At 55.9% G+C, this 12,122-nt stretch overlaps 1 protein-coding gene across 1 annotated transcript in view; it reads right to left on the reverse strand.

Annotated features, from left to right (window-relative positions):
- LOC140402871 (NT-3 growth factor receptor-like) overlaps positions 1 to 12,122 on the reverse strand; it is a 247,128-nt gene that overhangs the window by 78,181 nt on the left and 156,825 nt on the right. Inside the window, exon 10 of the mRNA XM_072490496.1 lies at positions 1,781 to 1,888. Coding sequence (XP_072346597.1) covers positions 1,781 to 1,888 — 108 coding nt within the window. The remainder of the gene's footprint in view (positions 1 to 1,780; positions 1,889 to 12,122) is intronic.

The following is a 12,122-nucleotide window of genomic DNA, read 5'->3' on the forward strand; positions in this document are numbered from 1 at the left end:
GACCCTCCGACAGTGTGGCGCTCCCTCAGCACTGACCCTCCGACAGTGTGGCGCTCCCTCAGTACAGACCCTCCGACAGTGCGGCGCTCCCTCAGTACTGACCCTCCCACAGTGCGGCGCTCCCTCAGTACTGACCCTCCGACAGTGCAGCGCTCCCTCAGTACTGACCCTCCCACAGTGCGGCGCTCCCTCAGTACTGATCCTCCCACACTGCGGCGCTCCCTCAGTACTGACCCTCCGACAGTGCGGCGCTCCCTCAGTACTGACCCTCCCACAGTGCGGCACTCCCTCAGTACTGACCCTCCGACAGTGCGGCGCTCCATCAGTACTGACCCTCCCACAGTGCGGCGCTCCCTCAGTACTGATCCTCCCACTCTGCGGCACTCCCTCAGTACTGACCCTCTGACAGTGCGGCGCTCCCTCAGTACTGACCCTCCCACAGTGCGGCGCTCCCTCAGTACTGACCCTCCCACACTGCGGCGCTCCCTCAGTACTGACCCTCTGACAGTGCGACTCTCCCTCAGTACTGACCCTCTGACAGTGCGGCGCTCCCTCAGTACTGACCCTCCGACAGTGCGGCGCTCCCTCAGTACTGACCCTCCGACAGTGCGGCACTCCATCAGTACTGACACTCTGACAGTGCGACGATCCCTCAGTACTGACCCTCCGATGTGCAGCACTCCATCAGTACTGACCCTCTGACAGTGCGGCGCTCCCACAGTACTGACCCTCTGACAGTGCGGCGCTCCCTCAGTACTGACCCTCTGACAGTGCGACTCTCCCTCAGTACTGACCCTCCCGCAGTGCGGCACTCCCTCAGTACTGACCCTCTGACAGTGCGGCACTCCCTCAGTACTGACCCTCCCACAGTGCGGCGCTCCCTCAGCACTGACCCTCCCGCAGTGCGGCACTCCCTCAGTACTGACCCTCTGACAGTGCGGCACTCCCTCAGTACTGACCCTCTGACAGTGCGGCGCTCCCTCAGTACTGACCCTCCCGCAGTGCAGCGCTCCCTCAGTACTGACCCTCCCACAGTGCGGCACTCCCTCAGTACTGACCCTCTGACAGTGCGGCGCTACCTCATTACTGACCCTCCCACACTGCGGCGCTCCCTCTGCGCTGACCCTCTGACAGTGCGGCGCTCCCTCAGTACTGACCATCCGACAGTGCGGCGCTCCCTCAGTACTGACCCTCTGACAGTGCGGCACTCCCTCAGTACCGACCCTCTGACAGTGCGGCACTCCCTCAGTACTGACCATCCGACAGTGCGGAGCTCCCTCAGTACTGAGCCTCCCACAGTGCGGTGCTCCCTCAGTACTGACCCTCCCACAGGGCGGTTCTCCCTCAGTACTGACCCTCCCACAGTGCGGCGCTCCCTCAGTACCGACCCTCTGACAGTGCGGCACTCCCTCAGTGCTGACCCTCTGACAGTGCGGCACTCCCTCAGTACTGACCCTCTGACAGTGCGGCACTCCCTCAGTACCGACCCTCTGACAGTGCGGCACTCCCTCAGTGCTGATCCTCTGACAGTGCGGCACTCCCTCAGTACTGACCCTCCCACAGTGCGGCGCTCCCTCAGTACTGACCCTCCCACAGTGCAGCACTCCCTCAGTGCTGACCCTCTGACAGTGCGGCACTCCCTCAGTACTGACCCTCCCACACTGCGGCGCTCCCTCTGTGCTGACCCTCTGAGGGGTGGGACAGAGGGGAGTGTGTCCCTGTTGATCCTGCCCCTCACGGTTAGCCTGCCCATGAAGGCCGGATCGAGGGACAGGCTTACCCAGCTGGCACACCCGGCCGGAATAGGAGGGCAGACACACACAAGTGAAAGTGCTGCCCACTTCAACACACGTTCCCCCATTTCCACACGGATTGGTGACACAAATGTCTGGAAACAAAGAGACAAAACCGTCAGGGTGGAATCATCACAGAATGGCCACTGATAGAGGGACACACAGTGTGGGCGATACTGGGGGATACACAGTGAGTGTGGGGGATACACAGCGAGTGTGTGTTACACAGCGAGTGTGGGGGATACACAGTGAGTGTGGGGATACACAGGGAGTGTGGGGGATACACAGTGAGTGTGGGGGATACACAGGGAGTGTGGGGGATACACAGTGAGTATGGGGGATACACAGTGAGTGTGAGGGTTACACAGTGAGTGTGAGGGGTACACAGTGAGTGTGGGGGATACACAGGGAGTGTGGGGGATACACAGTGAGTGTGAGGGATACACAGTGAGTGTGGGGATACACAGTGAGTGTGGGGGATACACAGTGAGTGTGGGGGATACACAGTGAGTGTGGGGGATACACAGTGAGTGTGGGGAATACACAGGGAGTGTGGGGGATACACAGTGAGTGTGAGGGATACACAGTGAGTGTGGGGGATACACAGGGAGTGTGGGGATACACAGGGAGTGTGAGGGATACACAGTGAGTGTGGGGAATACACAGGGAGTGTGGGGATACACAGGGAGTGTGAGGGATACACAGTGAGTGTGGGGGATACACAGTGAGTGTGGGGAATACACAGTGAGTGTGGGGGATACACAGTGAGTGTGGGGGATACACAGTGAGTGTGGGGGATACACAGTGAGTGTGGGGGATACACAGAGAGTGTGGGGGATACACAGGGAGTGTGGGGGATACACAGTGAGTGTGGGGGATACACAGGGAGTGTGGGGGATACACAGGGAGTGTGGGGGATACACAGTGAGTGTGGGGGATACACAGGGAGTGTGGGGGATACACAGTGAGTATGGGGGATACACAGTGAGTGTGAGGGTTACACAGTGAGTGTGAGGGATACACAGTGAGTGTGGGGGATACACAGGGAGTGTGGGGGATACACAGTGAGTGGGGGGGATACACAGTGAGTGTGGGGGATACACAGTGAGTGTGGGGGATACACAGTGAGTGTGGGGGATACACAGTGAGTGTGGGGGACACACTGTGAGTGTGGGGATACACAGTGAGTGTGGGGGATACACAGTGAGTGTGGGGGATACACAGTGAGTGTGAGGGATACACAGTGAGTGTGGGGGATACACAGTGAGTGTGAGGGATACACAGGGAGTGTGGGGATACACAGTGAGTGTGGGGAATACACAGGGAGTGTGGGGGATACACAGTGAGTGTGGAGGATACACAGTGAGTGTGGGGGATACACAGTGAGTGTGGGGGATACACAGTGAGTGTGGGGGATACACAGTGAGTGTGGGGAATACACAGGGAGTGTGGGGGATACACAGTGAGTGTGGGGGATACACAGTGAGTGTGGGGGATACACTGAGTGTGGGGGGTACACAGAGAGTGTGGGGGATACACAGGGAGTGTGGGGGATACACAGTGAGTGTGAGGGATACACAGTGAGTGTGGGGGATACACAGTGAGTGTGAGGGATACACAGTGAGTGTGGGGGATACACAGTGAGTGTGGGGAATACACAGGGAGTGTGGGGGATACACAGGGAGTGTGGGGGATACACAGTGAGTGTGGGGATACACAGGGAGTGTGGGGGATACACAGTGAGTGTGGGGGGTACACAGTGAGTGTGGGGGGTACACAGAGAGTGTGGGGGATACACAGGGAGTGTGGGGGATACACAGTGAGTGTGGGGATACACAGTGAGTGTGGGGGACACACAGTGAGTGTGGGGATACACAGTGAGTGTGGGGGATACACAGGGAGTGTGGGGGATACACAGTGAGTGTGGGGGATACACAGTGAGTGTGGGGGATACACAGTGAGTGTGGGGGATACACAGTGAGTGTGGGGAATACACAGGGAGTGTGGGGGATACACAGTGAGTGTGGGGATACACAGTGAGTGTGGGGGACACACAGTGAGTGTGGGGATACACAGTGAGTGTGGGGGATACACAGGGAGTGTGGGGGATACACAGTGAGTGTGGGGGATACACAGTGAGTGTGGGGGATACACAGTGAGTGTGGGGGATACACAGTGAGTGTGAGGATACACAGTGAAAGTGGGGGATACACAGTGAGTGTGGGGATACACAGTGAGTGTGAGGGATACACAGTGAGTGTGGGGGATACACAGTGTGTGTGAGGGATACACAGTGAGTGTGGGGGATACACAGTGAGTGTGGGGGATACACAGTGAGTGTGAGGGATACACAGTGAGTGTGGGGGATACACAGTGAGTGTGGGGATACACAGTGAGTGTGGGGGATACACAGTGAGTGTGGGGGATACACAGTGAGTGTGGGGGACACACAGTGAGTGTGGGGGACACACAGTGAGTGTGAGGGACACACAGTGAGTGTGGGGGACACACAGTGAGTGTGGGGGACACACAGGGAGTGTGTGGGATACACAGTGAGTGTGGGGGATACACAGTGAGTGTGAGGGATACACAGTGAGTGTGGGGGATACACAGTGAGTGTGGGGAATACACAGTGAGTGTGGGGGATACACAGTGAGTATGGGGGATACACAGTGAGTGTGGGGGATACACAGTGAGTGTGGGGGACACACAGGGAGTGTGTGGGATACACAGTGAGTGTGGGGGATACACAGTGTGTGTGAGGGATACACAGTGAGTGTGGGGGATACACAGTGATCGTGGGGGATACAGAATGAGTGTGGGGGATACACAGTGAGTGTGGGGGATACACAGTGAGTGTGGGGGATACACAGGGAGTGTGAGGTATACACAGGGAGTGTGGGGAATACACAGTGAGTGTATGGGATACAGAATGAGTGTGGGGGATACACAGTGAGTGTGGAGGATACACAGTGAGTGTGGGGATACACAATGAGTTTGAGGGATACACAGTGAGTGTGAGGGATACACAGTGAGTGTGAGGGATACACAGGGAGTGTGGGGGATACACAGTGAGTGTGGGGGATACACAGTGAGTGTGGGGGATACACAGTGAGTGTGGGGGATACACAGTGAGTGTGGGGGATACACAGTGAGTGCGGGGGATACACAGTGAGTGCGGGGGATACACAGTGAGTGCGGGGGATACACAGTGAGTGCGGGAGATACACAGTGAGTGCGGGGGATACACAGTGAGTGTGGGGGTTACACAGTGAGTGTGAGGGATACACAGTGAGTGTGGGTGATGCACAGTGAGTGTGGGGATGCACAGTGAGTGTGAGGGATACACAGTGAGTGTGGGGGATACACAGGGAGTGTGGGGGATACACAGTGAGTGTGGGGGATACACAGGGAGTGTGGGGGATACACAGGGAGTGTGGGGGATACACAGTGAGTGTGGGGGATACACAGGGAGTGTGGGGGATACACAGTGAGTATGGGGGATACACAGTGAGTGTGAGGGTTACACAGTGAGTGTGAGGGATACACAGTGAGTGTGGGGGATACACAGGGAGTGTGGGGGATACACAGTGAGTGGGGGGGATACACAGTGAGTGTGGGGGATACACAGTGAGTGTGGGGGATACACAGTGAGTGTGGGGGATACACAGTGAGTGTGGGGGACACACTGTGAGTGTGGGGATACACAGTGAGTGTGGGGGATACACAGTGAGTGTGGGGGATACACAGTGAGTGTGAGGGATACACAGTGAGTGTGGGGGATACACAGTGAGTGTGAGGGATACACAGGGAGTGTGGGGATACACAGTGAGTGTGGGGAATACACAGGGAGTGTGGGGGATACACAGTGAGTGTGGAGGATACACAGTGAGTGTGGGGGATACACAGTGAGTGTGGGGGATACACAGTGAGTGTGGGGGATACACAGTGAGTGTGGGGAATACACAGGGAGTGTGGGGGATACACAGTGAGTGTGGGGGATACACAGTGAGTGTGGGGGATACACTGAGTGTGGGGGGTACACAGAGAGTGTGGGGGATACACAGGGAGTGTGGGGGATACACAGTGAGTGTGAGGGATACACAGTGAGTGTGGGGGATACACAGTGAGTGTGAGGGATACACAGTGAGTGTGGGGGATACACAGTGAGTGTGGGGAATACACAGGGAGTGTGGGGGATACACAGGGAGTGTGGGGGATACACAGTGAGTGTGGGGATACACAGGGAGTGTGGGGGATACACAGTGAGTGTGGGGGGTACACAGTGAGTGTGGGGGGTACACAGAGAGTGTGGGGGATACACAGGGAGTGTGGGGGATACACAGGGAGTGTGGGGGATACACAGTGAGTGTGGGGGATACACAGTGAGTGTGGGGGATACACAGTGAGTGTGGGGGATACACAGTGAGTGTGAGGATACACAGTGAAAGTGGGGGATACACAGTGAGTGTGGGGATACACAGTGAGTGTGAGGGATACACAGTGAGTGTGGGGGATACACAGTGTGTGTGAGGGATACACAGTGAGTGTGGGGGATACACAGTGAGTGTGGGGGATACACAGTGAGTGTGAGGGATACACAGTGAGTGTGGGGGATACACAGTGAGTGTGGGGATACACAGTGAGTGTGGGGGATACACAGTGAGTGTGGGGGATACACAGTGAGTGTGGGGGACACACAGTGAGTGTGGGGGACACACAGTGAGTGTGAGGGACACACAGTGAGTGTGGGGGACACACAGTGAGTGTGGGGGACACACAGGGAGTGTGTGGGATACACAGTGAGTGTGGGGGATACACAGTGAGTGTGAGGGATACACAGTGAGTGTGAGGGATACACAGTGAGTGTGGGGGATACACAGTGAGTGTGGGGAATACACAGTGAGTGTGGGGGATACACAGTGAGTATGGGGGATACACAGTGAGTGTGGGGGATACACAGTGAGTGTGGGGGACACACAGGGAGTGTGTGGGATACACAGTGAGTGTGGGGGATACACAGTGTGTGTGAGGGATACACAGTGAGTGTGGGGGATACACAGTGATCGTGGGGGATACAGAATGAGTGTGGGGGATACACAGTGAGTGTGGGGGATACACAGTGAGTGTGGGGGATACACAGGGAGTGTGAGGTATACACAGGGAGTGTGGGGAATACACAGTGAGTGTATGGGATACAGAATGAGTGTGGGGGATACACAGTGAGTGTGGAGGATACACAGTGAGTGTGGGGATACACAATGAGTTTGAGGGATACACAGTGAGTGTGAGGGATACACAGTGAGTGTGAGGGATACACAGGGAGTGTGGGGGATACACAGTGAGTGTGGGGGATACACAGTGAGTGTGGGGGATACACAGTGAGTGTGGGGGTTACACAGTGAGTGTGGGGGATACACAGTGAGTGCGGGGGATACACAGTGAGTGCGGGGGATACACAGTGAGTGCGGGGGATACACAGTGAGTGCGGGAGATACACAGTGAGTGCGGGGAATACACAGTGAGTGTGGGGGTTACACAGTGAGTGTGAGGGATACACAGTGAGTGTGGGTGATGCACAGTGAGTGTGGGGATGCACAGTGAGTGTGAGGGATACACAGTGAGTGTGGGGGATACACAGGGAGTGTGGGGGATACACAGTGAGTGTGGGGGATACACAGGGAGTGTGGGGGATACACAGGGAGTGTGGGGGATACACAGTGAGTGTGGGGGATACACAGGGAGTGTGGGGGATACACAGTGAGTATGGGGGATACACAGTGAGTGTGAGGGTTACACAGTGAGTGTGAGGGATACACAGTGAGTGTGGGGGATACACAGGGAGTGTGGGGGATACACAGTGAGTGGGGGGGATACAGAGTGAGTGTGGGGGATACACAGTGAGTGTGGGGGATACACAGTGAGTGTGGGGGATACACAGTGAGTGTGGGGGACACACTGTGAGTGTGGGGATACACAGTGAGTGTGGGGGATACACAGTGAGTGTGGGGGATACACAGTGAGTGTGAGGGATACACAGTGAGTGTGGGGGATACACAGTGAGTGTGAGGGATACACAGGGAGTGTGGGGATACACAGTGAGTGTGGGGAATACACAGGGAGTGTGGGGGATACACAGTGAGTGTGGAGGATACACAGTGAGTGTGGGGGATACACAGTGAGTGTGGGGGATACACAGTGAGTGTGGGGGATACACAGTGAGTGTGGGGAATACACAGGGAGTGTGGGGGATACACAGTGAGTGTGGGGGATACACAGTGAGTGTGGGGGATACACTGAGTGTGGGGGGTACACAGAGAGTGTGGGGGATACACAGGGAGTGTGGGGGATACACAGTGAGTGTGAGGGATACACAGTGAGTGTGGGGGATACACAGTGAGTGTGAGGGATACACAGTGAGTGTGGGGGATACACAGTGAGTGTGGGGAATACACAGGGAGTGTGGGGGATACACAGGGAGTGTGGGGGATACACAGTGAGTGTGGGGATACACAGGGAGTGTGGGGGATACACAGTGAGTGTGGGGGGTACACAGTGAGTGTGGGGGGTACACAGAGAGTGTGGGGGATACACAGGGAGTGTGGGGGATACACAGTGAGTGTGGGGATACACAGTGAGTGTGGGGGACACACAGTGAGTGTGGGGATACACAGTGAGTGTGGGGGATACACAGGGAGTGTGGGGGATACACAGTGAGTGTGGGGGATACACAGTGAGTGTGGGGGATACACAGTGAGTGTGGGGGATACACAGTGAGTGTGGGGAATACACAGGGAGTGTGGGGGATACACAGTGAGTGTGGGGATACACAGTGAGTGTGGGGGACACACAGTGAGTGTGGGGATACACAGTGAGTGTGGGGGATACACAGGGAGTGTGGGGGATACACAGTGAGTGTGGGGGATACACAGTGAGTGTGGGGGATACACAGTGAGTGTGGGGGATACACAGTGAGTGTGAGGATACACAGTGAAAGTGGGGGATACACAGTGAGTGTGGGGATACACAGTGAGTGTGAGGGATACACAGTGAGTGTGGGGGATGCACAGTGTGTGTGAGGGATACACAGTGAGTGTGGGGGATACACAGTGAGTGTGGGGGATACACAGTGAGTGTGAGGGATACACAGTGAGTGTGGGGGATACACAGTGAGTGTGGGGATACACAGTGAGTGTGGGGGATACACAGTGAGTGTGGGGGATACACAGTGAGTGTGGGGGACACACAGTGAGTGTGGGGGACACACAGTGAGTGTGAGGGACACACAGTGAGTGTGGGGGACACACAGTGAGTGTGGGGGACACACAGGGAGTGTGTGGGATACACAGTGAGTGTGTGGGATACACAGTGAGTGTGGGGGATACACAGTGAGTGTGAGGGACACACAGTGAGTGTGGGGGACACACAGTGAGTGTGGGGGATACACAGTGAGTGTGGGGGATACACAGTGAGTGTGGGGGACACACAGGGAGTGTGTGGGATACACAGTGAGTGTGGGGGATACACAGTGTGTGTGAGGGATACACAGTGAGTGTGGGGGATACACAGTGATCGTGGGGGATACAGAATGAGTGTGGGGGATACACAGTGAGTGTGGGGGATACACAGTGAGTGTGGGGGATACACAGGGAGTGTGAGGTATACACAGGGAGTGTGGGGAATACACAGTGAGTGTATGGGATACAGAATGAGTGTGGGGGATACACAGTGAGTGTGGAGGATACACAGTGAGTGTGGGGATACACAATGAGTTTGAGGGATACACAGTGAGTGTGAGGGATACACAGTGAGTGTGAGGGATACACAGGGAGTGTGGGGGATACACAGTGAGTGTGGGGGATACACAGTGAGTGTGGGGGATACACAGTGAGTGTGGGGGATACACAGTGAGTGCGGGGGATACACAGTGAGTGCGGGGGATACACAGTGAGTGCGGGGGATACACAGTGAGTGCGGGAGATACACAGTGAGTGCGGGGGATACACAGTGAGTGTGGGGGTTACACAGTGAGTGTGAGGGATACACAGTGAGTGTGGGTGATGCACAGTGAGTGTGGGGATGCACAGTGAGTGTGAGGGATACACAGTGAGTGTGGGGGTTACACAGTGAGTGTGGGGGATACACAGTGAGTGTGAGGGATACACAGTGAGTGTGGGGGATACACAGTGAGTGTGAGGGATACACAGTGAGTGTGAGGGATACACAGGGAGTGTGGGGGATAAACAGTGAGTGTTGGGGATACACAGTGAGTGTGGGGGATACACAATGAGTGTGGGGGATACACAGTGAGTGTGGGGGATACACAGTGAGTGCGGGGGATACACAGTGAGTGCGAGGGATACACAGTGAGTGTGGGGGATAGACAATAAGTGTGGGGATACACAGTGAGTGTTGGGGATACACAGTGAGTGCGAGGGATACACAGTGAGTGTGGGGGATAGACAATAAGTGTGGGGATACACAGTGAGTGTTGGGGATACACAGTGAGTGTGGGGGATAAACAGTGAGTGTTGGGGATAGACAGTGAGTGTGGGGGATACACAGTGAGTGTCGGGGATACACAGTGAGTGTGGGGGATACACAGTGAGTGTGAGGGATACACAGTGAGTGTGAGGGTTACACAGTGAGTGTGAGGGATTCACAGTGAGTGTGTGGGATACACAGTGAGTGTGGGGGATAAACAGAGAGTGTGGGGGATACACAGTGAGTGTGGGAGATACACAGTGAGTGTGGGGGATACACAGTGAGTGTGGGAGATACACAGTGAGTGTGGGGGATACACAGGGAGTGTCAGGGATACACAGTGAGTGTGGGGGATACACACTGAGTGTGGGGGATACACAGGGAGTGTGAGGGATACACAGTGAGTGTGGGGAATACACAGTGAGTGTGGGGGATACACAGTGAGTGTGGGGGATACACAGTGAGTGTGGGGGATACACAGGGAGTGTGGGGGATACACAGGGAGTGTCAGGGATACACAGTGAGTGTGGGGGATACACAGGGAGTGTGGGGGATACACAGGGAGTGTGAGGGATACACAGTGAGTGTGGGGGATACACAGGGAGTGTCAGGGATACACGGTGAGTGTGTGGGATACACAGGGAGTGTGGGGGATACACAGTGAGTGTGGGGGATACACAGTGAGTGTGAAGGATACACAGTGAGTGTGGGGGATACACAGTGAGTGTGAGGGATACACAGTGAGTGTGGGGGATACACAGTGAGTGTGGGGGATACACAGTGAGTGTGAGGGATACACAGTGAGTGTGAGGGATACACAGTGAGTGTGGGGGATACACAGTGAGTGTGGCGATACACAGTGAGTGTGAGGGATACACAGTGAGTGTGGGGGATACGCAGTGAGTGTGGGGGGATACACAGTGAGTGTGGGGGATACACAGTGAGTGTGGGGGATACACAGTGAGTGTGGGGGATACACAGTGAGTGTGGGGGATACACAGGGAGTGTGTGGGATACACAGTGAGTGTGGGGGATACACAGTGAGTGTGGGGGATACACAGTGAGTGTGGTGGATACACAGTGAGTGTGGGGGATACACAGTGAGTGTGGGGGATACACAGTGAGTGTGGGGGATACACAGTGAGTGTGGCGATACACAGTGAGTGTGAGGGATACACAGTGAGTGTGGGGGATACGCAGTGAGTGTGGGGGGATACACAGTGAGTGTGGGGGATACACAGTGAGTGTGGGGGATACACAGTGAGTGTGGGGGATACGCAGTGAGTGTGGGGGATACGCAGTGAGTGTGAGGGATACACAGTGAGTGTCAGGGATACACAGTGAGTGTGGGGGATACACAGTGAGTGTGAGGGATACACAGTGAGTGTGGGGGGATACACAGTGAGTGTGGGGGATACACAGTGAGTGTGGGGGATACACAGTGAGTGTAGGGAATCACAGTGAGTGCGGGGGATACACAGTGAGTGCGGGAGATACACAGTGAGTGCGGGGGATACACAGTGAGTGTGGGTGATGCACAGTGAGTGTGGGGATGCACAGTGAGTGTGAGGGATACACAGTGAGTGTGGGGGATACACAGGGAGTGTGGGGGATACACAGTGAGTGTGGGGGATACACAGGGAGTGTCAGGGATACACAGTGAGTGTGGGGGATACACAGGGAGTGTCAGGGATACACAGTGAGTGTGTGGGATACACAGGGAGTGTCAGGGATACACAGTGAGTGTGGGGGATACACAGGGAGTGTCAGGGATACACAGTGAGTGTGTGGGATACACAGGGAGTGTCAGGGATACACAGTCTGTGTGGGGGATACACAGTGAGT

Source organism: Scyliorhinus torazame, chromosome 26 (genome assembly GCF_047496885.1).
Source record: "Scyliorhinus torazame isolate Kashiwa2021f chromosome 26, sScyTor2.1, whole genome shotgun sequence".
Classification (NCBI taxonomy): domain Eukaryota; kingdom Metazoa; phylum Chordata; class Chondrichthyes; order Carcharhiniformes; family Scyliorhinidae; genus Scyliorhinus; species Scyliorhinus torazame.